At 37.0% G+C, this 27,693-nt stretch overlaps 1 protein-coding gene across 2 annotated transcripts in view; it reads right to left on the bottom strand.

Annotated features, from left to right (window-relative positions):
* Positions 1 to 26,633, bottom strand: part of ap3s1 (adaptor related protein complex 3 subunit sigma 1) — a 36,507-nt gene extending 9,874 nt beyond the window's left edge. Inside the window, exons 1-5 of one of the 2 annotated variants that reach the window (XM_088911756.1) lie at positions 26,374 to 26,633; positions 21,269 to 21,360; positions 13,250 to 13,361; positions 8,577 to 8,648; positions 3,898 to 4,005 (exon numbers count right to left, since the gene is read on the bottom strand). In XM_088911756.1, the coding sequence (XP_088767882.1) occupies positions 3,898 to 4,005; positions 8,577 to 8,648; positions 13,250 to 13,361; positions 21,269 to 21,360; positions 26,374 to 26,442 (453 nt within the window). In that variant the 5' untranslated portion in view covers positions 26,443 to 26,633. The remainder of the gene's footprint in view (positions 1 to 3,897; positions 4,006 to 8,576; positions 8,649 to 13,249; positions 13,362 to 21,268; positions 21,361 to 26,373) is intronic. The other variant, XM_088911758.1, reaches the window with a different exon arrangement.
* Positions 26,634 to 27,693: the final 1,060 nt, after the last annotated feature.

Genomic DNA, 27,693 nt, shown 5'->3' with positions numbered 1-27,693 from the left:
CCCGGAGGGCGCTCTGTTTGAAAACCACTGCTCTAGAAACTGCTACAGCACAACTTTGCATTCAAACTTTGCCCTTGAAGTTAAAGGGAACTACAGTCTCACTTTCGCTGATCTGTTATTACTGAAGATTAAATCTAGGCAACGAAATAAATTAATTGACTTTAACATTTCAACATTTTTCAAATTCCGAAATAACCACAAAATTGTGAACTATGCGAAAGTACCGTATGGTCGGCACAATCGCTGCAAACTCCTGGTCTCACCCATAGGCGAGAGCGAGAGTTCGCGCGAATTCTGACGTGAGGTGGCCCTTCCTGCTCGTTAACGGAATGTACGAGTGAAAAAGCACAGGTTGTGCAGCAGATATTTCACCGCAGAAATGTGACCTGCATGTGGAGTTAACACATAAGATGTCGGCAAAACCATCTCGAAATCAAGAGCAATATTTATACTGGATTAAAATAGATGTATTCACAGGCCTGTTTGTTTAAAATTTAATATGTCCACTTCACGTGAACGAAGTCTTGTTGCCTCGTTCTGAATCGCAGACTATAACGTCGTGCATACCTGGAGGTTTTACACATTATCGTGTATATTTTACTTTCACTGTGGCTTGAAATTAACTCTTCAATGCCGATTCTTTCTAACTCCGAAATATAAAGACAGTTTTGTAATCCCTCTTTAAGAAACTGATTCCCAGGCTGCACTGCAGTTACTGGAAACGACAACAATAAACAGTACCCAAGAAAACATCTGGAAAACGGTGTAGCCTTTATATTGAATACCTTATTTAATGGAATTGTATTTCATTTCGATACGTTTCTGATTAAATGAAATTTTATCTAAGTTATACTTAAAAGTCATATTCGCATTTTAACTAGCAAAACTTCAAATGAGGTGATGCTACACAAGAGAAATGGAAATATTTAAAAGTAAATGTACGATCAATGAAGGCGATCCCTTAGAGAAAAGAAAAGTTGATTTTGAAGAACTGGTTAAGGATTTTAAATAAGTGATTCACAAAATATTAAAACACTAATTCTAACAGAAGTGCATTCTCTTTATAGTTAGCAATACCCATCTTTAAACAGTACAACATACATCTTACCATTATTTTTGTGAACGACAGCTACATTTCTAATGAGTTATATTCTTAGATGTACATTTATTTCATTTTGCATTTAATCATTTAAGTAATACTGAAAAGTTGTAAACCCTTTAGATTACATTCCAGGAACTACTGTTTTATACAACTCTTTGAAAAATTTAATATTTACTGAAGGTTTTATCAGTTCTGGGATTTGTGTGTGTGTTTTTTCCTTCTCTATGATCAACATCTGTAAAAAATCATTCAAAGTGGCTCACTAAAACTCTTGACCTTCAATGGTTTTCTAACCTTTAACTTACTTTTTGTTCCAACATTTTGAAGTGTACACTGTAAGTATACAGTGCTTCTTTATACAATACAAGAGAGACCAAGAAAGGTCAAAGAAACAAAATATCATTAAGTACAATCTGGCAAAATAAAAAAATAAAAAGATTTTATGGAACGTTTACAGGCATTGCTTTCTAGCATGAAGATTTTACATTTTTGCTGAAGCCTTCCTGGAAAGTATCATCTGGTAATTCTTGGAAAACATGCAAGTAAATGTGTCACAAGAGAAACAGAACAGTTTAAAATGCTACTTCACAAATATGTGGTGTAATATGGCAAAACTGATGCAAAAGTCCCATGACACTTGTTGGGAATAGGAACTGTTATATGTATCAGTGAAAATTATTCACAGCTAAGTGATAAGTCAGTTGGAAGATAGTCTTTAATACAAACCAAGAAATAAAGCTCCATTCCCTCTCTTATTTGTCCTCTTCAAAGGCTCATTTTACAGAAGTTAGAAGCACTGTTCTCTCATGTGGGTTTGTCCAGGTGATTGCATGGCTCAGAAATACAAGCAGCATATTAAGCCCAGAGAGCTTTATTTACAAGCCTGTTTGCATTTCTCATAATTCCTGTACTACAGAAAACCTGTTTGGTTCAAGGTGGCTTCTACAGTCGAACATTGGGTCACATTGGCCAATTTTCAGGCAAACTCTCTGGACAGACCAGGGACAACCATGTACATGTACACATTGTGCCCCATTTTCAAAGCTACTTCTCAGCCATAGCTGAGCTGGCTGGTCTGGCCAGGGCGTACTTAAATGTGTCCACCGTTCTTTTCTCAGCTGTAGCTGGATGTGGTTCAATTTCACTGCGTAGGTTCATTGGACAGATTTGCAGATGTGTGAAACATACAAGTGGGATTGGTTTTCTCTCTTACATCCTCTAATCTTGCCACCTGGAGAACTAAATTCTACCAGTCCTACTGCTCTATAATTTTTTTTAGAAAAACGGAACTCTATTGGGATAGATAATGCAAAATTTGTTTGACGTAATCTTCCCCAATGGACTCCAACTGCTCTACAAGCACCAGAGGAGCAGGAAGCAACACGGATATAGATTATTCAGTTATTCCAGGAACCCAGCAAAAGTATTAACTATGGGATAATAAAATAACAATGTAAATATTCATTAACTTGTAAATATCGTAATGTGAATGAAACCACCTGAACGATACTTTCAAACTTACTTCTAGGACTTAAGGTGCATAAGGTAAACAGTACCAGATAATTAGCTGTTATTCCACAAGTTTTTTTGTATGACCTAAATTCCCATAAAGCTGAATAAAGCGCAACATAACCCTGGCAGTTAATGCAACAATCAAGACAGGAAACAAACAGAATAAAGTCAATTAGAAAAATACAAGAATTTTGAACATTTTAGGCAAATGTAAATTTCACTTAACCTTTATAGGGAGAAATTTTAAAACACTTTTTGGAGAATATTTTTTGGGGGTTTTGTAAGTTTTCATTTGTCACATGATTTAACAGGAATGTAAACACCTAAATGTCGAGGTTTATTTTTGGGTCTCTGGGCATTAATTAATAATTTAATAGCCATTTATTAAAACAAACTATAGCTTATTTGACTCGGGGAGAGGCTGACATCAGTGCTTCAATTAAAATCAGATGTTGAAAAAATAATGAAAAGTAGAAACAGAAAAGCACTAAAGGAAGTACAACAGGCCAATTGCAATAACACAATCCTTTTCAGTAGCAAGCTTTAGATTAAACAAGACTGAGGAACTGTGTTTTAATTTGAATAAAACTTTAGCCATTTTGTGGGTAAAATATCCACATTTCCCTATAAACAGCCTACACAAATACCGTACACTTAAGCATGTATTTATAGTATCCAAATGTGTACAGACATGTGAGCAAAAGATGAATCATTCAGGTGACAATGTATATCCTGCTCAGTCTGGAAGTCTTTGACTTAAATACCATCAAATCTTACTGCATCTTTCTCCATTTTCATGGCAAAACCCTTTTTGGTTACAACCAAGAATTGAAATTGCAGTTGAAAAATCTGTGTTTGAAGAGAAACCAGGATGGGGGCAGTGCACCTATAGTATAATACACAGAAACCTAGGTGCACATTTCACATCACTCATGGTTGAAGAGAATTCCTTCCAATTAGTCTTTTTTCCTGAAGAAAAGAGCATTTATTTCCTTCACAACTGCTTAAATCTAGGTTATAGTGCCCCGAAAAGTTATAACTGAAATGAAGGCAAATATTAAGCTTAAAAAAAATCATATAACGTAAAACTGAGGCAGCTAGACAAATGCTTGCACTTTTCAAAGCTGCAACATGCATAAGCCACAGTCAAATAGCAGCAGCAAAATACATAAGCTAGCTAGGTCTTTGCATCAGGGATTATACACAAGGAAGAGAGGGTAGATGCAGGGTTTCACAGTCATGCTAGTACAGGTACAGGACATGATTGCTATGGAAGGTCTTACCTCTGACTTCTCCATTTTGTTTTGGGCATCAACCTGTGTAACAATTTCATTCATATTCGTCTCCAGTACCATTCCTCCCATCACCATCTCAGCAAGGATGTTGTGAACCTGATAAACACAAAAGTAAATACAAAGCAAATCATCATTCACTACATACTTCACTGTCATATTTGGCCAGCAGCCAAATCACCCTGCAACTCACAATTGGCAGCCCACTGAAGCTCAGCAGGTGTGAGCCTGGTCAGTACCTTGATGGGAGACCTCCTGGGAAAAACTAAAGGTTGCTGCTGGAAGAGGTGTTAGTGGGGCCAGAGGGGGAGCTCACCCTGTGGCCTGTGTGGGTCCCAATGCCCCAGTACCGTGATGGGGACAATATACTGTAAAAAAGCGCCGTCCTTCGGATGAGACATAAAAACGAGGTCCTGACTCTCTGTGGTCATTAAAAATCCCAGGGCATTTCTCGAAAAGAGTAGGGGTGTAACCTTGGCATCCTGGCCAAATTTCCCATTGGCCTTTACCAATCGTGGCCTCCTAATAATCCCCATCTATGAACTGGCTTCATCACTCTGTTCTCCCCACTGATAGCTGGTGTGTGGGGAGCGCTCTGGCGCACTATGGCTGCCGTCGCATCATCCAGGTGGGGCTGCACATGGGTGGTGGTGGAGGGCAGTCCCCATTGGCTGTAAAGCACTTTGAGTAGGGTGTCCAGAAAAGTGCTTTATAAGTGTAAGCAATTATTATTCCCAGAAGCCAATTAACCTACCAGTATGAATTGATCCCCCTGTAAAAGTTGAATAAAAAGATTATTTTTAGTTAACATGTGTTTACCATCCATTCATTTTCTAACTGCTGCTTCCAATTCAGGGTCGCGGTGGAGCCAAAGCCTATCACACAAAGCAGGGCACACAACTCACACCAGGGCCAAATGTTCCTAGAAGCCAATTAACCAGTTCATCCAATTCAGGGGGAGCTGGAGCCTATCCCAGCAAGCAATGGGCGCAAGGCAGTATGCACCCTGGATGGGAGACCATTCCATTGCAGGGGACACACAGACACAGGCACATACACACTCACAGCTGGTCCAATTATCTACCAGTAGTAGGAAACTGGAGCACCTAGAGGAAACCCACGTGAACAAGGGGAGCACACAAACTCCAGGCAGAAAAGGCACCAAGTCCGGAATTGAACCCAAGGCCTCAGTGCTGCAAGGCAGCAATGTTAACCACAGAGCTACCCCTATATTTTAATATCCTATTTATATCTTAAAAAGCCCTACAAATCAATTGGAAATAAGTATGATGCTAATGAATTCTGTGTAGTAGTAATTTCTCTCTAAGGAATCATCAACCGGTACGTCTAATAGATTATCTGCTCTGATCTGTAGTTCTGTTGGTTATGTCCTTGCACATAAATCCTTGTAGCTACACATCATTAAATAGTTTATCGGTCATTAGTAAGACCACCTTTGAAAAGTCTAACATTGCCGCCAACACAAAAAGCTACACTGTCGGCTTAGCCAAAGCAAGGCAGCAATGCTAACCCTTTTAATAAACAATGTTTTTCAGATGCATTTATGTCTGTGCGCCGCTCCTCCAGTTGGTGAAAAACCTGCGATAATGAAGTGTGCAGCACATTGATGCCTCTGTCAGTCTCTGACAGATTCTGACAAAACATGTCAGTGGAGCAGATCTGCAGGTTCTCATGCTCTCTGTGCAGCACAGTCGCAGCTGATATACTGCCACTGTCAGCAAGCTAAGAGAGGCTACAAACAAGAGGAGGGCATTTAGCCCATCTAGCTAAAAGAGAGACTTGACCGGGAATTGAGCCCAGGCCACAGCAGTGAGTGTGCCTAATCCTAACCCTAGACTTCCACAGAGTGCAGTCTAGCAACATACTCAAGACGTAATGGCGAATATACTGTAAAAATGGGGATGCACACTATAAATGAGGCATTTTGGAACCTCTCCCAATATCATGTTTGAAACAGATTAATCAATTAGCAATGCAGAATTAATCATTATAAATCAATTAATATCTTGAAGTCTTCAGTGACATAGGAAATCTATATGCATCGCTTTTGCTACAGATAGCTGTGATATTGGCTAAACCTTGTCGTTTGTATGACAAGTCATTTTATACTCTGTATTAAAAAGTATAGAGTGACAACAGGGTTTCAAAACTACAAGGACATTCAGAATAACATCAGCTTAAAATTAATAAAACATGAGATGTTAATTACCAAATCACTCCAAAAACAACATACTATTTTGTCCTGTATGAATAAATTTCCAAAGAAAAACAAGATATATTCGCATGCCTGCAGAGCAATAGGAAATACCAACATTCATCTAGGGATTTCATAAAAAGAGTGTCTTTGTACAGCATTTGAACAATGTTGTTATTTGTAACACACATGACTGGAGAGTGCAGTTGAGTAATCCCGGAAACTTGTGCATATTTGTTCAAGATGGTACATAGTTTAGAAAATAGTAGGTAGCCTGGGGCTATGAAAATTTGGCCCTCTAATCCTGGGAAAGATTTTGTGATCCATTTCATTTAATCAGGGATATTAAAACGTTTTTAAAAACTGACATGCCCCCAGGCTAGGTACTGTCAACAAGGGGAAAAGTCAGTATTTTGTTGTAGATGTGTTCCAGATGCTGCTGTAATGAGCCATTATGAATTCAAAAGTTTTCTTTACCAAAAAAATACAGTAAACACTGCATATCAAACAGTGAAGCAGTGATCTTACATGGTCATGGAGTTTTTTTTTTTTACTTTTCCCATTTTGCTTGTTTTTTTTTGGCCTCCACCCCCAATCTTAAGTAATTCTGAAGAATATCAAGAACAGCCCCATTTCTTGAAATGCAGAGGTAAAGAGAAGCCAACAAGCAGTGTTTATTTTTGTACATCTCAAAAGATATACCAGGTGTGATGGAGGTACCAGAGCTCTTAATCATCAGTTGTGCTTAACATCAACCATTAATCAGTCATTTCAGACATCATAATCATATGCTATTAGGCCCACTGTATTTCTGAAACAATTCTACTGTCCGCACGTCCATAGTGTTTCAGAATCTGAAAGTGTGATCTCCCACTAATCCCATACTGTATATGGGGCAGGGCCCAGAGCAGTGAATGTTACAGAGATGACATCACACTGATAAACCTAGGAGGCGCCTAATCCTGCTGCTACAGAAGAAGAATTTCTGGCTCTGAGCCCCGTGACAGAATCCTAGCAGGGGCAAGAGCTACAGTACATATGTTACAGCATACATAGCCTGTGGGTAACCAAATCGACAAATGCTATTTTAAGTGTAAAATTCTCATCTTTTTTACCCCCACAAAACCATGATTTAAACATGGTTTTACGCCTACAATGGGGCATATACTGTTTTGAGGAACACGGCTCATCATGCCAGCTGCTCCTGCAAGAACTGCTGGGTCAACTGACTCTGTAAAAAGTGCCATTTCTGTTACGATACAGTTCAACTATTGTGATATGGGCTTCCTGTGCAAATGAACAGTGCTGCATGGCTGCTTTTTGTTTCTGGTAAGCGATTGGCCAATTAACTTTAAACATACTAAGCTCAGACGTGATTGGAAGCCTCCAAAACTGCTTGCAGCTTTCTTATTTTATAAGAAATCAATGTCTTTTTTCTCCTATTTTTAAATCACTAGAAATTTAGCAAAATACTCTATTGGACTTATATGCTATATATTTACAGCCCCTCAATGGAAATAATACCAGTTAGGATTTCCTGATTGGAAATACAATTGGCACAAATTGAAGCCTCTTTCGTACTGAAAAAAGAAAGGGTAAAAATTGTGTCCTCAACCTAGTCCATTTAATAGAAAGCAAACTGTAGACTGTTGCTCAGTAGCTCAGAAGTCAACCTTCTGCTCCTTACTCTACTGCATAAAAAAGCAGTTGCAAAACATGAAGTTAAAGACCAGTCCGAGTGTGTTTAATATGGGCATAACAGTACTAGCAGGCAGAGTGACAGGAGTTTATAACACATAAGGCTGTTAGAGACTCTCAAGGCTTTGAAAACAACAATGATCACTTCAATTTTACTGAGGAATTGATAAAGCACCCATCTCAAATATATAAAAATATATTGGCACCACAACTGACATCACTTACATTTTAAGCATTTTACAAATCCCAAATCCCAAGTTACTAAGATAACTTAACGTCTTAATATGTGATATATTTTTCAAACATTTAATAAAAAAGCAGACTCAAAAGTTAAAAACAAAATGAAATGCTTTGTTTAACTATAGTTTCATATCAGTAAAATATTCTATTCTGGACTAAAACAACTAAGTCACAATGAAGTGGACAGCTTTTTAAACAGCAAGAGTTAATGACTGCAACCACTCTGGAAATAAACAAGCTACATGGGAATTAATTTTAGGCAGTTTTACTTGGACCATTTTCATTTAGGAAGCTTATTTGTTTGGGAGGAACAATTACACAAAGCTTTTCCATTCTGAAATTTCATAGTAATTAGTGAGATCAGCTGCATGCCAGGAATTTTGTTCATGTTTCACTAATTCAAAAGACCTTTCCCTCAGAGACTCTGACATAATTAATCAATCGTTACTGCATTAATTCCAAATGTGAACATCTTTTTTCACATGCAATAAGCTGTAACAAAAGAGCACTGTATTACCTTGTCAACGTGGAAAATTAAATCCAGCTCACAGACGTTCTCAAAACATTTGTCTAGTGTTTCCACAAATACCTGTGGACAGACATACGAGGTTAGTTTTCTGAAAGAAAGAATGCCAACTGTAGCAAAATGTCAACAATAAAGCAAAGTATAATCTTAAAATAAGCTAATATTTAATCTAAAAAGGTCTACCAAGCATCAGTAGGAATACAAGCCTCAGTGAGAGGCCCCAGGAAGCCGAGGAAAGCGAAAACAGAGCACATCGCTTTAACAAATGAGCAGTACCTTCAGCATAAGATAAAAAATCAAATGTATTGTGCTCTACAGTGATGAAATGACAAGGCAGGTAGACTTCATGCATAGAGTAATTACTCACAGTATTAAAATATAAATATATTTACATTTGAAATTAGCTATACAGTACACATACATAGACAGTACCACATTTAAAATACAGTAGCCCTTATTTGGGGTATTAAATTATAACTGTGCTCAATGAAATAACAAATGCAAGACACAAATGGACAATCCCACTACAGCTCTGAAAATGGTCCTACAGATATTACAGTACATCAATGCTGGACACACTGCAAATCAATCGAGAATAAAGCACCTTCACTGAAACTTTTTGTCCACATCGTGAAGATATTCAAAACAGTAAGGTCTCAAGATTCAGTCTGGCTGACGGGGTCTTGAATGGAAGCAGAGCAGAGTGGGATGAAACCGAGCCGAAGGTTGTTAACAGATTAGGATAGGGAGATGAATCTAGCTTTGGAGAACTCACTACCCAGCATCTGCACCTAAGCATGGTCTTGTATATTGTAATGCACACTCTAGGTTCTGTGTCTGCAGTGTGGGGCATGGCATGCTGGAGACAACTTTACGAGCTCACTTACAGTTTTATTGCCCTTTTCACAGTTCACACAGTGAGGCATGCTAGTCCCAAAGGCAGAGAGAAGTTCAGGTTGGACACAGAGAACTGATTACTGTTCTTTCTTTTAGTTGAGCAGTGCTATTTAATTTAAAGCCCATGCAGTAGGACTTTAATTATCATATAAGGGAGGGTTAACTTTGTATTTTAACCATACACACTATATACTGCAGTACAACATGTAACGATATGGGGGTGGACTTGGGTAAATGCGACTTTGGTTATTTGTGACTGTTCTCTGTACCGAATCGTCATGAATGTTGAGACCCTACTGTACTGGAATTCTTACAACAATTAAAAATAGAAGTAAAACATTCTCAAGTGTAGGAGTGCATAATATTGACCATAATAACTATTATTGCTGTGCTTCAGCTTTTTTCCTGGTACTTCTTACCTTCTTAAAACGGTATTTAGGCTCAATAAAACTAGGTATCTTTTTCCTTGGGTCAAAGGAAGATAACACCGTTCCTTTAAAAGAGCCCTGAAATTAAAAACTGTTCTTTGTACTGTGTTTGCACCCCTCCCAGATGCATTCAATGGTGATACTGAACAGGAAATAAAGCCATATTAAGGTTTTAAAGATGATTCCCCCCCAGTAACTGTGTACTGAAAAACCTAAAATATCAAGTTGTGAAGATACTATGTCATAAGAATCAAAAGTTAAGCTCTTGTAAGGAGAATTTAAATTAGCCAGAGATGAGAATTAACATAATTTTGATAATGTGGTATTATTTTCCAAAAGACAGCTTTTTCCTTCAGAAATGTTTCTGTGGTTTATGACAAATTCTAATGAAACAACAGTCGTAGTGTCAAGTATCCTTCAGAGCACCACAAATGATTTGCCAGACTTAAAATGAATTTACCCTGATATTCCAAGAAACCTTTGTGCGTGGAATGGAAACATCTAAGACAATACTCTGCCATATTTGGTCAAAATCCTCACTGAGCAAAGTCCATCCAGTGGATTTCTTCAGAATAAACAGTGAAACGCAAGCGATCACTACATGAAAGTGGGTTAAAACCAAGAACAGGTGGCTCTTATTTACACAAAGAGATGTAGAAGCATGGAACAAACTGCCCAGCCATGTTGTTGAAGGTGATATTCTGACTTCTTGGATCAATGAACTACTAACTAAAAAATGGGCTAGATGTTTCACCTGTCTAAGCGACAACTTGGCATACAAATGTATGTTTTGTATTTTCAAGAGGAAAGACGGCTGGGCAACAGTAGTACAAAAACCTTCCCAATGAGACAAAAAAACACCTCTGAGCTTTAATGAGAATACAAGCACTTTCACTTACTAACACTTTTAAATTGTTGCTTATAAAAGTACTATTTTACTTTCTGTCCTGGGTAAGTTCCACATGACTGGTTAGACTGCTTTGGTTTGTTTGTCTGGTTTAGCAATAGACTGATAGAAGGGTAGTGTGCACACAGTTCCCTCTGCTGGAACCTCTTCACACAGACAACAAGCTCCCCTAACGATTCACACAGAAAAGTAATTAACCAATCCACTAATGCATATTTAAACAGAAAATGTTGATTACTTGAATTCTATGGGCTATATCTAATGCATCTATGCACGGTAATGGACAACTGCACAACATTCCCAAGAAACAGTACTGCCTACAGAACTGTAACTATAATTTGGGTAACTTTACAGATTATTTCCACCTCAGCAACAGAATTTTCATGACACAAACATGCTGACTACATGGAAAATGTAATTGCCGAATAAAGTAAATTCCTGAATTCTAAAAAATCTTTACCTACAGGGTCGCTGAATGTTGTTTGGACCCCTTTTACTTTTACTTAATTAGTAAAAATTTAGATAATTAGTTTGAACACCTCTGTATATGTTCCTCTGTATAGATCCATGAAGCTATAAAGCTATAAACTATTAGCTACAGCATTAAGCTATTAAGCTATTAAGCTCTATAGGAAAAATCAAAATGGCTAAAATTGCAGCACAACATACCCACAGAAATGTGTTTCTGCATAAAGAAGGAAAAACACTGAGCATCCAGTGGTGAATAATGGAAAACGTCTCATGATAGTGTGCATAACCCAGAGCTTTGGATTAGGTTGCATATTAAAATATATCCCGAGGGTTAGAAGAGGAAGTCACAGCATGTTTCAGAATAAAGCCAGATATTAAGTAAGCCACTGCATGTTGTGGAATAAAGACAGATATTTAGTAAGCAGGCTGAGCCAGACAGATAAACTGGGTGATGAAGACACTCCCACTCTATACAACTTCCCCATGCCAATAAAATTTGGCATTAGCAATGTCACCATGAGTGAAGGCAGAAATATACATAGATCGTCAGATGACCAGAAACACACAGGAAGATAAACAGATGGTATCGATAGATTTCCTGCCTTTAAACGTTTTAATTAGCATTCGCTTTAAATGGTCATTTACTGAATAAGCTAAGCAAGGCTGGGCAAGCCCGGTTCTGGAATGGGAGACTTTCAAGGAAATCGGGTTGCTGTTGCAAGTGCTGTTGGTGGAAGAGAAGGTAGCACTGCTCCTCCAGAACAGGATTTCCAAACCATGTCCCCATATGGCGAATGGGGAAATCATTGGTACAGTGGATCGAGTGAGACATGTCTCAATTAAAGATCTCTTCAAAAGAGCAGGGGTATTAACCACTAAAAATCCACCCTGGGCTTGAAATATCTGGCCCAGTTCCAGATCCCACTTAATTTGATTGCTAACATATTCTGTCTTCTCCATTTGACCGGCTGTGAGACCGCGGGCATACGATGGCTGGATATACATGTTAAGTGTTTTGGGATTCTTTGAGATGAAAAGCACTACATAAATGTGATTTATTATGATTAATGTTAATTAATGACCTCTTGAAAAAACAGAAAGTGGTAAAGAATGTGCCACTGCTCATTTAAGGTGTGGTCCTGCCCCCTGGTGGTGCAAAGAATTATTGCATCTCAAAATCCTGAGCCAATAATTAAATGATCATGGCGCAAGCAAGCCTGACAACAGTTTCCAGAAGATTACAAATAGTAAAAAAAACAAATGTTCACTTGAAGAGCTTTTGTATGCTTGCTCACTGCTGTTAATAGTAAAGAAAAATCATATACAGATAGTACATACGTAGGAATTACTGGAACAAGTGAATCTTACTGTATCTGTAATAGTGCTGATACTGAGCAGAGGAGTATTCATATTTCATGTGTTCCTTTCATCTCTGTATAAATATTTCATTGCATATAGACAGGTGCTGTTTCAAGTCACACTACAACTGCTGCGTCTCCCTCAGCTAATTAGAACGGAGTCATCTGTGTGTTTCATGAATAACAAGTTATACACACTGACACAGAAATAGCCACACTGTCGTATTTTAAATTCTGTGCCAGAAAAACCTTTAAGTCAGGTTGTTACAACAGAAAGTCAGATTATTCACACAAACAGACAGATAATCTACAGGTCAGGATTATAAATACAAGGAAACTAACAAAGAAGCTTTTTTTTTAGAAGAACTCTCAATTATACTTCACAATTCATTAAAGAAAACTGATCAAGCAGTTCAATAACACTATAAAGTAAGGTTAGTTTAGAACACACACATAAAACAGTAGTATTTCAGTGCTTTCCCTCAATTTTACAGAAGCAGCATATATGGTAACAATGACATTACATACACAACATTATATTATTTTACATTATTAAATTGTTTTTAGAAACTACAACTGACTATTTAAAGTAACATTACATACCTGTATCAGGTCCAAGATGCCCAGTTCACTTTCTGATGAATCCACACAAAACACAAAATAGAGTGTCGCATAATGTCTATAAATAAGCTTGTTGTCTGATCCTCCGATCAACCTAAAATGACACACAAATAAACAGTGTTACTGCTTTTGGGAACACACCTGCATTATTACAGCTACAAAGGACTGAGTGTTTCATGTACTGTAGCAAGGGTGTATAATAAAGTTTACTTCAATAAACTTTGAATAAAGTTAGGAAGAACACCAGCTGAGGCTGAAAACTGACAATAAAGCAATGATGCACAACTCCAGTCCTGGAGGGATACACATCTGCAGGGATTCTAGGGGATACATAGACTTAGAAATGTAGGTCTTGCATAACAAACATTCAAGAGTTCTTCAAAACAACAGCAGCTTTTCCATAGAAACCTGCTCCATAATCCGTAGTAGATACAAATTTGCTTGTGATACATTTAGGATTTTACAGATATTTTTATGTTCAACATAAAATAAATTATTTTATTTTATTAAATTATCAAATTACATGTGGTAGGTATTCGAGGTAATTAGTTGACTGTTCATCAATGGATAGTAGAAATAGAGGTAAATGCTCTAAATGGGGTGATGTAATTAGTAACAGAAATCTATGTATGCACCAGAGCTCTTTCTATGATATAGCTGAGATCTTAGTTCAGGTACAGTTAGTAAAGTAGATCTTGACAGCAGATGATAAAACCGGAAAATCTCATTTTAAAAGAAACTTTCCAATCAGAACTACAGGCCATCAGTGCTGCTTTGCACTGCTCCAACAACTCACTGTTAGATTGATTTTTATACTACTTACCAATAGGCTTCCGCTATAAAAGACATCTTATAATCAACACTTTAATATGCGAGTTTCTAAAGCAACATGTGAGGCCTAATAGATTTTGAAAGAGGTAAAATAGTTGGTGCTGGACTTGCAGGCGTGTCAGTCACTGAAATGGCAAAATTATTTAATGTGTCAAGGGTAACAGTGTTGAAAAGCATGACGGTATATGCCAAACGAGTGAAAACAGCACTTAGAGGAACAGTGGTCACAAGTAAAGCTTGCTGACGGGGACAGATGAACGTTAAGATAGTTGCTAGAAACCACAAAGCAAAGGCCTCAAAAATTACCATAGAGTTTAATGCAGACCTCTGTGATCCAGCAAAACTGTACAAAAAGAGCTTCGCAAAGTTGATATTTATAGTAGGGCTGCCATTCAGAAAGCACAAAATGGTGTAATGAGCACAAAACCTGGACTTCTGAGCAGTGGAAGAAAGTAATGTATTTGGAGGGGATTAATTAAGACTGTGAGGTTGGAGAAAGAGACCAAGGAATAGGAAACCATTTTAGGTAACCAGGTTCACCCAATCCACGAACATTGTTTCTTCAAGATGTTTCCATATTCCAGGAGGATAACTGCTTACATTCAAAACAACTAATGGTCAATGATTCGGGAGACCAAAGTGCCAAAGTAAATACTTGAAGCTGGAAATAAAAGTCAAACTGTGTGTATCCACTAGAATCAGACTACGGGTGATCCACTAGTCCTGGGGTGGAAAACGTATGTCACACACGCCATGAGTGGCACAAAATCATTTGGAGAGGCTTACGCAATGAAAATGTACCTCATGGCAAAGAAACAAAAGTGTCAAAAAACTTGCCATCTTTAAATTAAACTAAGCCAACAAAGTTATTTGAGGTGGAAAGAAAAAAATGATTAGCTCATTTACAATATTACTTTTAGAAGGGCCACCTTGTTTCACTGGGAAGCTCTGATCTGATGTGATCTGAAATGATCACATTTTTATAGTTAACTTGAAAGTCAAACATTTCAGACACAATATACCGTAAGGAAGCTAGATTCAGCACTTTTGGACAGGTGATTCGTTCAGCATAAGGGCCAGGCATTAAGAAAACTGTTTGCTACACATCCAACAACATTTTCAGACAAAAGCATGATGAGGCCGGAAGGGCTAAGTCAAGTCATTCAAATGGGCCAATCCGAGATACAGAAAGTCGAGCAATGTCTTTACAAAGTTTAACAGAGAGAAGTTACAAAGTCACACAATGTGTTGCAAAAGGAATTTACAGGTGGGTAATATATATATATATAAGAGGATTTTCTATGTTTTGGGTGTTTTCTTCAATCATTTGACCAAGAAAGACACAGTCATCACCAGAATAAAAGCCCGCCAGATGAAGTAGAAAGATGCATTATTTAAATAGCAAAAAACTTTGCATCTTTTGATGTCACCATCTGTTTCTGTAGAGATACTTAGTGTTGCACTTGGTAAGTGCGTAGTTTAGTATGGTTAGCAATTCTTGCGAGATAATATGAGTTCAAAGGTATCAAAAAGAGATATGCCGCCTAAAACCCATACATGGAACTTTAACAGGGGAAGACGCAGCACAGACGTTTGTAAATCATCTGAAGGAAAGAAGAATTCATATCGGAAAAATATTTTCTGTGACAGCTGAATTTGCCTCTGCTATGGTTAGTAAACTGTAGGGATTTGTAAAGATCACTGAAGATCAAATTGGCCACCCACTGGTACTTAGAATGTCGAAACTTTTCACTATTACAAATTCACGAACTTATCAGGAAAATGTTTTTCTCTGGTTCTTTCTGCTAGGAGGAAGATGGAGAGAAAGCTTTTCTCTAGCAGATTAAGTGACATTTGCTATGAAGTGACATTTTATTGACACGTGAAGTACTGTATGTAAAATTAATTATACTGATTAATACTTGTCAACAGAGTCGAACAAGCAATCTACTGTAAAAGTCACTGGGCTTTGTAGTGCTGTGTGGGGCTACTGTTAGAGGCATAAAAGGTGAACAATCTGTGAAATGCTTTGCATTACGTTGCAGATGCTGTCTTGTGGGCTTCTGCCCTATTCCTCTTGTACAGCATGTGACTATTCTAACCGTAGATGCCAGATATTATCTCAGCTTATCCAACAAATATTTGTTGGGGCTCAATCTGACAAAGAGGGCACTGATAGCAAAACTGTCACTTTCTACAATAAGAATTTCAGTGCAAGTGTTGTAAAACTAGATGGCAGTGGAGCAGTGGTTAGCATTGCTGTCTCGCAGCACTGGGGAATACTGAGCCTGGAGCAAGCGCAAGCGTATCTGTGTCTACGGACTGGCCCAGGGTCTCCTTGTGCATGCAGCTTGCTGAATTAGGCTCTGGCTCCCCTGCAACCCAGAATCGGATGAAGCCGTTAGAAACAGGATGGATAGGCGAGTGTTGAACAAATCTACTATGGTGGGCGTGATTTAATTTTAAAGTACTTTAAGTGCATAAGAGCAAGCATATTGCCTACTTCATCCAGAATGACCCATAAGTCCAGCATGGATTTTTTTAGCATCATTAACTGTACTTATACAAAATATCACAATTGTGAGTATACAATGTAAACTTACTGTTGAAAAGAATATGGGTAGGACATCCCATTCTATAACTGGCAAAAATTAATGAGCGACTATCCAGTACACCAACCCCTCACTATATAAATAAGTGCTCAATTTGTGAATATTCACTGTGAAAAAAACTGCAGAAAAAAAGCAACCAAAAATACTTCTACAACTACTGCTATTGCTCTTTGGTAACAGCTACTGGTTGTACTTATCAAGCATGTCAGCTTTCCATTCAATTCTAGAAAGAAAAATACATTTCTAACTTTTCTTGAACTGTAACTTTTTTTCTACTATAAAAACTACAAAGCCCTTATTACTATGTTTAAAGATCTTCCTTTAAGATCAAAAAAATCACCAGAATTTTGGAAGGAATATAAAATCATTAAACTTTTGCAAACAGTTTCTTTTTCTGTCCTAAAATAAAAAAAACATGAAAATGTCACCATGTTAAACAATAAAATGAAAATATGGGCACTAGTGACAGATGGCCTTGCAAACTGAGAGATGATTATATCTGTAGAACTCACTTAGCATGAAGCCATATAGATTCATCTCAAGCAGAGTAGCTTCAGGACAATAAAAAATCAAAGAGATTTTCTTTCACACTGTCACTGCCTTTCACAGCTCCTATAGCACTGTATTATAACTGTACTGTAAAGACTGTGAAACATTAGTATTGTTATTATATTTTTTGGCCCTTCTAATATCTATTAAATGTGCCCTTGCCTCTAACTGCTCTTGATATTACATTTCTAAGGAAAAGATTGAAACCTCTTGGTTTATTCGTGTCACTGTTTGTCTTTCAATATCTGCTAGCCAAGGGCTGACCAACATCCCAGGTAATGCTCCAAGATAAAACTCAGATTAAAAATGAAAATCAAATAAGAAAAAAGCCAAAACAAATCTGTTTTGGTGGATATTGGGAAACTTGTACTTCAACTGTAAAGCATGACAAGCGCTGGGGAGCTGCTTTCGATATTCCAATTTGTGACTGTTATTTAATCAATTAATTTATTTATGCACTTGGCTGGAGCTCTGACATACCTCTCAATCAGGATCGGCAGACAGAAGTCCAGCACCTTCCCATGACATAAAAAATTGAGCTTGCATGTTTACGAAGAATTCTAAAGAGGTTTAAAGACAGTCACTGTTTTATCTCCTCAGTTACATTTCTGAAAAAAGTCCTTATTTGCTCTGTATGTGCAAACACCTTAAAAATAGATGTGAAGTGTAAAAAAATGAACAGGATGCCCAGCCTCTCACTTTGCTTCTCTACTGATGCACTCAGCAGCCTGCCAGGGCAGACTGACATGATCTGAAGAGATTCTGCTCAACTATTAAACAACACCTTTCCTCAGAAAAGGGAAGAAAATTGTTTGAGGAGGCAGTACAGTGCAATCATGCAATCTGGCTAATGGTAGATGAAGCCAGCTTGTACAAGGTAAGTGCCTTGATGGTATTACACACCTCCTCATAGCTTTTTTTAAGCCAAAGGTGTTTGCATCATGATTTTAGGAAAACGAAGATGATAGAACTTTTCTTAAAATAAAATGATATATTGTGATCTATATAGATACTCACGGAGTACACATACAGTGCCTTGCAAAAGTATTCAGACCCTTTAAAAGTTTTCAAATGTTGCTGGAGTACAAATGATACTTTTAAAGGATCTAAATACTTTTGCAAGGCATCTGCTGTGCGCTTTCCGGGATTTGGCCATGGTCTTACTCCCTAGACAGCATCACTGTGTCAAGACTCCGTGTCAAAACTACAGTATTCTTCTCTCAACGGCAGAATACTATAGTTAGTTTCAAGGTGGTGCCATCACTTCTGTAACATTCTCACTGCATTGAGCCTTGTCAAATACACAGTGCAGCTAATGGGAGATCACACAGTCGGATTCTGAAACCTTACAGACCCATTGACAGGTCATTCAGAGTGGAAATGTTTGAAAAGCAGAGCAGGTCTAATAGCTTAGGATTGTGCTATCTGGAAATGACTGATTAAAAATGGTTTTATGTTACGTTGTTAGCATGTTATCGACAGTGGTGGCTTGAAAGCTCACATTGTTAAGCATTATGCACATGTCACAGTTAAGATCTCCAGGAGTTCCATTGCCCCTCGTTTATTTTCCTGTTCACACTGAGCAACAGCACCTCCAGATTTACAAATTAAGCACTGTGCACAGCTGATAAGGTAATTTACCCTGCTGTATAGCACGCTTGGTGAAAATCACAAAAGAAAAACACGGAAAGGAAACCATATGTCCCACCTATCAAGACATCAAGATAACAATGCCTTTGTGTGATCTGAATGTTAGAGTTTGGACAACTTCATCTCAGGTGGACTTACCAGCAGTGTCACTGAGTCCCTTTTAAAAACAAAAATATTTAATGAAAGTACTTGGGATTAGGTCATTGATGAGGGTTTTTTTACTGTATTCATAATCACATTCCATTTGTTGCCTTCTTTAAATGATGAGCTCTCATTATCACATTGTTTGTCACAGCTCTCACACTGGCAGAGGTCCTACTGTGTTCTGTGTTTTTACATAAGAGATGAATTTTCATTAATTCCTAACCGGCCTCAAAGACAATGTATTTGGGTATGCAAAGAGCTTTGAAATGACATCAAGAATGCGTCCGTAACACGTATATCAGAAGTTACATTGTATTCAAGGAAGCCTGGGTACAGTGCCCTCAAAATTCTTGTGACATGTTTTTGAGAAAAATGTTCTTTTTTCTGTGAATAATTTTACATCACTGAAAGGTTAGATTTCTCGCATAAGTTCAGTGTAAGATCAAGCTGATGAACAACAAATACATTTTTTCATAGCCTTTTTTGCTTATCTTTACCAAGGGTGCCAATAATTCTGGAGGGCACTGTAGGTACAAAAATGCCCCAAAATGACCAAATTATGAAAATGATTGGATATCTTGACATGAAACTTTGCCTCAAATCATTTCACCAAATGGGACAAAACTATGAGCCAAATTTCAGGAAAATGTCATTTCCCATGAGCTGTGATGAATAAGATCTAGATCTATTGCTTGGCTGTTGCTCAATTAATGCTACATGTCCACTCTATAAACTGCCTGGAATAACGTTCCAGAATCTCTCCAATGCTAGGCCAGAAACTAGTAACACAGTCACACTCTGTTGTTACTAAGGCAACAAAAAGTCACATACATCTTCTTTGCATTTGAAAGGAATACAAACATCCTTTTGCATTTTCAATTTGATTAAAATGTGTAACACTTACCTTTTAGAGATCAACAGTAAAATTTACAAGAATAATTTCATGAAAACAAGTCTGTCAGTCTCAGAGAACACTTTCTAAAGAACTCCAAAAAATAGTTATCTGGTTTTCAGAAAAGGGATTATATACAGCTATATTAGCATTATATTAGCAAAGAAAAATGAAGTATATTCCATGTTATTGTTTTGTTATGAACCATACCCGACCTCAAAACTGGTGTGACATTTTTTTGGTTGGTGTGTTTTCTTGTAAATAATATTTTGCGCTATAGAGAGCACCATATACTGTACTAGACAAATCCACTATGTACTGTACATAGAAAAGTATGAAGATCGTCTTGTAAAATGTGGGGAAACTCAATATTTAAGCTATTATAGATTGTGACACTGCAGTTATCATAAATTACAACTTTACACATATATTAACAATACATTTTCATTCTTTATAGAGACTGACACAGCCAAGGTGAGCAGAACCTTTAGAGTGTGCAGACTGTTTCTCTGTTACTCAAGCAAACTCAATTCATGTTCCAAAGGAACAAGTAAAGGTTTATTCCAGGTGTGTCCCCTGAAGAAAGCTCCACAGCCGAAACATTGTGTTTTTCTTCTCTTTTCAGCATGGAATAAACCTTTACTTGTTCCTTTGCAGCCCAAGCATGGTGACGCAGCTACCTACAGTACTTGAACTCGGTTCATGTTAAATTACTGGAGCTACCAGACACATTATACACCAGCAGCAGGATATTTTCCACACAGTGTGATAAGGTTTCACAAGACAAAGAAGATTGCCTTACGAATTTAATGCTTCCAGCTTACTTTACAAGGCTATCCTCTTATAAGGATAAGCACTTTGTAACTTTGTAGCACTTTGTAACACAACCCTGAACTCCATTAATCAGAGAAATAAAACTAATAGAAAGGTTTAAAAACTTTAGCAGACAACTAAATAAGACTTAGATGTACAATACACTAAGACATATGTATTTTATCTTGAAACATTTACAAAAAGGCCTTAGTGTTCCTGTAACTAAGAAAAATTGCAGAGACGTAATTGAAGCCTTTCATTGTGGACTGCCTGAACACTGTAAACATCCTTGGGTATCCTGTGGTTTGTATTTACGATTTCTCCTGCTTGTTTGTTTGACTTCATGGTGATTTTAAATCCGATCAAGAAAAGGTCTCGTGCAATAGTTTACTACAAGTAAACTGTAAAAAAACAGAGGCAACACATTCCATGTATTTGTTTCTTTCAAGTCTGACAAAGTTCTGAAAGGCTGGTATAGCTTACACTTAAATTTCCAATAAATACACTTACATGCCACCTTCCAGGAAATTACATACATTTTCATCTCTTTTTGAGACTAAGTGGAACGTCTCTCTTATTATTTGTTGTTCTGTGTCTTCACTCTAAAGAAAAAAGCAGAAAATAATTAGAATTACGTCGTAAAAACAGTTGAGTTCACAGCAAACTTCTCAGGCCATGCTTCAGAAATGTTTAGTTTATAATGGACTTAACTTGGTTTTTGATATGAGGATTACTGGAAGGAAAAAAACAGGGGGACTCTTAGGTGCCCACTTGGGTCCAGACACCTATGCTGCAAAAACAACATTTCATTAATTCCCATGCAATCTGCAGAACGGCTGGAGGACTAACCTACTGTACTGTAGGCTTTTTAGAATTCATCATAAAATTGAAGCCAAACTGTTAAAAAACAGTTAAATTTAAGGCTAAAAAGCAAAGGAGCAGGTAAAGGTTTATTCCATGCTGAAAGGAAAAGAAAAGAGACTAAATGTTTCAGTTGTGGAGCCTTCTTCTGGTGTGTCACCTTCAGGTATGTCACACCTAAAGAAGACTCCACAGCCGAAACATTGTGTCTTTCCTTTATCTGTTCCTTTGCAGCTTACGCACGCTGATGCAGCTACCTACTAAAGCTAAAGTACACAACTAAATCTTTGCAAAAATTTTTAATAATAGTTTTAATAGAATATATTCAGAAAGTTGAATTGAAAATCCTGCTTTCTCCCTAACTAGTAGAGTACCACATACTGTAGATCTGTATTTGGCAAGAAATTAAACTTGCCAAATCTGCAGAGAATTCTAAATAATAAAATGCTTCAAAGAGATACAGTTTAGATACAATGTATGACTGTACATACACCTGACAGAAGATGTTTAAGGTAGACAAGCACAGTGTTTTGGCTGCAGGTAGAAAAAAACAATTTATACCTGCTACATGAGCTACTAGAGAACGCAACTTACAAAAAAGACTTCGGCGTTTATGTTGACACATTGCTTACATCCTCTAGGCAAGCAATTTAAAAGGCATACAAAACCTAAGGACATTATAATTCTACACTTTTAATTAAATCAAGTAATGTTATGCTAAAATTATATAGCAATAATAAATCTTAATTTAGAATATTGTGTGCAATTTTGGTCACCACATCATAGAAAAGAAATTGCTGCTCTGGAAAGAGCAGAGGACTTCTTCATAACCAACGGTTAAACACACACCAGAGGGTACAAGTGGAAACTCAATAGCAGTACATTTAAAACGGAGAACAGGAGTGTATGGAACAAGAGGATGAGATCCTTGGATCAATTAGATAAGATAAGATCACTTTATTGCCCATATACAATTTCTTGTATTAGGAATTTGTCTTTTCGCATACCCCAACTTGCTCTCCATGAGACACACAGGCACACAGACGGGGAGAGAGAAGCTTGGGGTCAGCCATTTATACGGCGCCCCTGGAGAAGTTGGGGTTAAGGGCCTCGGTCAGGGGCCCAGCGGAGTAGGATTCCTCTACCGGCTGCAGGATTTGAACCGGCAACCTTCCAGCCACAGGCGCAGATCCTTAGCCACAGAGCAACCGCTCTGTCCCTGCTAAATAAATACCTGCTAAATACCAGATGGATTGAAATGGCTTCCTCTCAATTATAATCTTTTTTTATATATTCTTAAAGTGTAATACTTCGGGGAAACACTACACAAAAAAAAACATCAATAGAAGGCACGTATGCAGATTTTGTCTAAACAAAACAAAAAAACATTCTGTTCCTTATCCAGTTTAATTACTGCACAACACATATTTGGATCAAAGATTTATGAAGGTGTGTTTTAATGTAAATGCAAATGCTTCGGCAAAATTGCATAACACCGTGTACCTTACATTTTTGTACATGAAAAAATTACGGGGAAGGTAGATGCCAGCACTATCTTTGTAATTCATTAACATAAGATAGAAGCTGAGGCCATCTAAAGCCCATTTCCTCATTGCATGAACGCAGCTGTACTGAATCATGTGATGTGTAGCATGGGACTGAGAACACACAGGACACATGGGGGAGGGGAACAACAAACTACCCACTCCACCCAGGCTCTGGACTAGTTCATATCCAAGTGCCACATTCAGGTTGACTAACAAATACTGTGCTTCAGCCAAACCTGTGACTGCTCTCTCTTATAAAGACAAAAATGACACAGTGTCAGGAGGCCAGACTCATTCTGTCAACTTTCTTTTTGTTCATTCTGTCACAATCTGCCACTCATCTACTAATCGAGAAGTCACCTGTGTCACAGTTTTTGAATTCCTACAATTTGAATAACCTGATTCCTGCATTCTCCCTTTTCTTTCCTAAGATTATCACGCAAATTAACACATCTAATGAAGGAACATCATTTAAAAAGCAGGGACCATACAAACTACAGGTCTTACACAATAAACCACACCTCTTACATAACATATGAATTAATTTTAAACCACACAAACAGGCTATGGGTTTAAAACTCAAATGACTTACTTCACATGCACGTAACACTTAGCCTCGCTCCTTCACCATATTTAAATAGTTTGATTCAGGATTCAGTAATAGTCAACTAACCAACAGTTATATTTTGTGTAGGACAGTAAGGTCTGGCAACACACCATCAACATAAAGTATCCCCAAGCATTATTGCATAAGCATAAATTACAGATGAAGTAGTACTCTGAAATGGCACAGGAAAAGAGGAGAACATTGTCCCTGATTTGCTAGTCTGGTCCAAAAAGACTAAGATGCATCTGTAAGTATTTTCTGTAAATGTTCAATATCCACAGTCCGGGTTTTTCATGAGCTAACATAAAAAATGTATAGGATGTTGGACGTATTACGTCATTTTTTTTATTTTTTGGCTTCATTCATATAGCAGGAAACTGGGCACAAATTTTCCCCCAGTTAAAATACTATATATTAACAGTTTATCTTCTTCTCAGTGGCTTACATTTAAAATAACTCTACAGGATAATCCTTCGTCACTTCTGAACACTAATTTCCTGTGAATGTAGTATCACATTAAGTTATTAACATAAGATGGTTATGCATATGTAACACGCTGCCTGCATCACATGGAAGAGAAAAAAAGCACCACATGATTTTGGTGATGCTGACAAGATTAAAACTGAATGTCAGCTGATGTAATCTGCACATCTACTCACTAAAACAAATACCTATTTATTCATGTTAAACATTATGGAAAATGTTTAAGTGTATCTAATAACTGAAGAAAAAAAATAAACTTTGCACTTCTGTACTGAACTGTGCAACAAAGAACTCTGACACCAAGAAACAAGAGTCAAAGAATTTACTAAGTAACCATTCGTTTTTTTTACAAAATACCTAAATGGACAGCACGTGTATGTTATTTTGTTATTTTAATGTTTATCAATAAATTACAGCAAAAAAGAACAGAAAATTGAAATTAAAACCTTTGTATTCACAGCTTTTTGTGCCTCATAAGTCTTTTCTCCTTTCCAGTCATTAAATTATTCAAACTCTGTCACAGCTGCCATGTTCAATGCCTCTGACATTGAGCTGAAAAGACTTAAAATAGTTACTTCACTGGGGAAATACTTTTGGTAAACTAAATCGTAAAGCATACCTTGTTTAAAAACCTCAACATGCTTGCATGAGTAAATGACACATCACAGATTAGGCTAAAGCTGCCAAAAAAAAATCTTGGTTACTTTAACTCTTTTAATTTGTTTGACTATCAAGGATATATTCCTCAAAGTTCAAACAAATCCTACTTCTAAAATGAATTTGAATGTATTATTGCATTATAAATGGATAATGTATTATAAAATAGGTTATTTTCAAAGATGGCTACAATAGCATAAATTGACACAGACTATATATTTTCAAACCTTTAGGATTATAGGTGAGATATACTATACATCTACTGTAACTGAAAACTTGCCAAAATAATCTGCTTACAATGCATCAGCTGTTCCATTTACTGTACTAGCCACTACAATGTTAAATTCCAACCACTTGTCTTACTGCAGAGATTGCAAAGCACATCACAAAGTTTCAAGACTGCATTATGAAAGAAAGAGACATGTCATTAGAGACTTGCACTGTTGAAGAGACTGACTTCAAACAACATGAATGCTTCACTGCAGCCTTTACAGAGGACAATGCATTATCCCTTAACACACTATTTGACTGGATCAAATACAACTTGAAGTTGGCATGCACAATTAAAAAGCTTCATATTTATCTAGTAATTTAGCTGTGTAGTGAAATAACCATGTACAAATTCATTACTAGACTTACAAAACCACTTTTTTGTGAAGAAATTACTAGGGCATCTATAGAAATGTAGATTGCACAATTCAGTATTCCCATCCAAAGTGAAAGAAGTCTGCAAAGCTCTTCAAAACAGCTTCTGGAGAGCCGCCAATCCAGCAGTTTATATTGGTCAGCATTCTATTTAGAAGCCTATATATATTTTATACGTATAAAGAAGCCAATTTTATGTGTATATTTAAAGCCAATAGTTGAGACTATTTCAATTTAACAGATAATTTGTGAAATAAATTTAGCCTTTATTTGGAATCAAATCGTGTTCCCTGCATCCCTCAGGGGTCTGAAGTCTTTTAACAGATCAGTTGCTTAATTAATCATCAATAAAGTACATGTGAGCTATAAAACTAACTGGATTATTGCTCTCCAGGAGCAAGACAGTATTATTCTAGTGGTGCTCAGAGGATGACAGCTCCAGATTGTCTTGAATCTGATGGCTTTCATGCTGATAGCATATTCAAATTAACTCGCCAGCACTTAAATTGAACATTTATTAGAAAATATACAAGTGAAGTACTGAGCTAGAGTGAAACAGAAAATGGACTGTATCAATAAAATAAAAAAACTCCTAAGCAAAGTGGTTTACTTGATTTGCCAGATACTAATGTAGTTTGTAACAGCGGACAGAAAAAAAAACACGTACAGTACTGAGACAAAAAATGAAAAACATTCCGTTTTCATCGTGATCATGAGTTTATATTTCTATGTAAAACATTCCCGTCAGGGACTTCATTGAAAACTTCAGCTCCAGTCACACATTGATGACAGTACACACATTCAGCTATACTCACATAGTGTTCGTAAAATTTGGAAAGCCGGGGTTTGCCATGGTTGTTAAATATTAGGATGGCTTTGATCATGGTTTCACCAAAAACGTATCAGAAGCTGCGTTCTGACGGTCAGTCTGAGAACTAGAAGATAACAACTACTCAGATCCCGTTTTATTAAAGACCCAATTCCACCTGAACATCAGCTGCAAATCCTCTCCCGAATCGCAAAGCGGAAACATTCCACGTCAAAGCATTCATTCCTCATCGCCGCTACAGAAGCCGAAGTAGGTCAAACTGTGTGGCTGGGCGTAAATCTGGTCGACACAGACGAGCGATGAATTCGACGTTTTATTTTTTTTTCCAACTTTTAATGAACATCAAATAACACAAACAAATCAAACAAAAAATCTGAACACATTCAGTTAAAAATGTTACATACTGTACATCAATTGTTTTTTTTTACCTTGTTATTTCTTTAAGTTTTCAACAGTTCAAACAATTAGACGCTTATGGATTGACACATTTAGAACGTCAGAAATATCACCAATTAGGCAAGGCGGTTCTTCCCATCAATCTTATTTGGTTCTATTTCTCTTATCCCACAGCCAATACTGAAATGTCAAACCTAACCAGTGTCTCTAGGAGGTGGAAAGATATCAGAGCACCTGTGGAAAACCCACATGAATATGAGGAGAACAAGCAAATACCGCACAGATGGTGCACCAGTATGGAAGAGAACATAAAATGCTATGAGGCAATAATGATAAAGGCCATGCCAGCATGTTATACTCTAAATTAAAATTAATATAGATGATAGCTGTTTTTTTTGGTGAAAGTAGCCCTGAAACCCTTCAACATTTATTTTGGTTATGTCCTATTGTAAAAACCTTCTGGATTGATTTTCAGACTTATTAAAATATTAAAATAAAGGCCAAATTCGATATTATTTTTAAAGAAATAGATGTTATGTTAAACTTCAATCCCATTGGAAATAAAATGAAAGTAATGTTTGTAATGGACTTAATTATTATACTGGCACGCTATTATATACATAAAGCGAAATGGTCTGGGAAGAGTATTTTAAAATAGAGATAAAGGCGTATTTGCAGACTATTTCAAAATGTAAAATCGTGAAAGAGGTGCAGACTTTATCTTTATTTACTCTGTTTAAACTTTTTTCCTAATGTATATTTATATTGTAATATGTACCCCTGACGACATTTTTGATATGTTATATGTACTCTTGTTTGTGTTGTATTTTCTTTTGTTGTTTAAATAAAACGTTTTTGAAAAGTTATACTCTAAATTAGTGATTAGCAATAAATTAATTATTTTTAAGAT

This window comes from Atractosteus spatula, chromosome 3 (genome assembly GCF_055471065.1).
Source record: "Atractosteus spatula isolate fAtrSpa1 chromosome 3, fAtrSpa1.hap1, whole genome shotgun sequence".
Classification (NCBI taxonomy): Eukaryota; Metazoa; Chordata; class Actinopteri; order Semionotiformes; family Lepisosteidae; genus Atractosteus; species Atractosteus spatula.
Note: the sequence above shows the minus strand (reverse complement) of the source record. Positions and strands in the feature narration are given on the sequence as shown.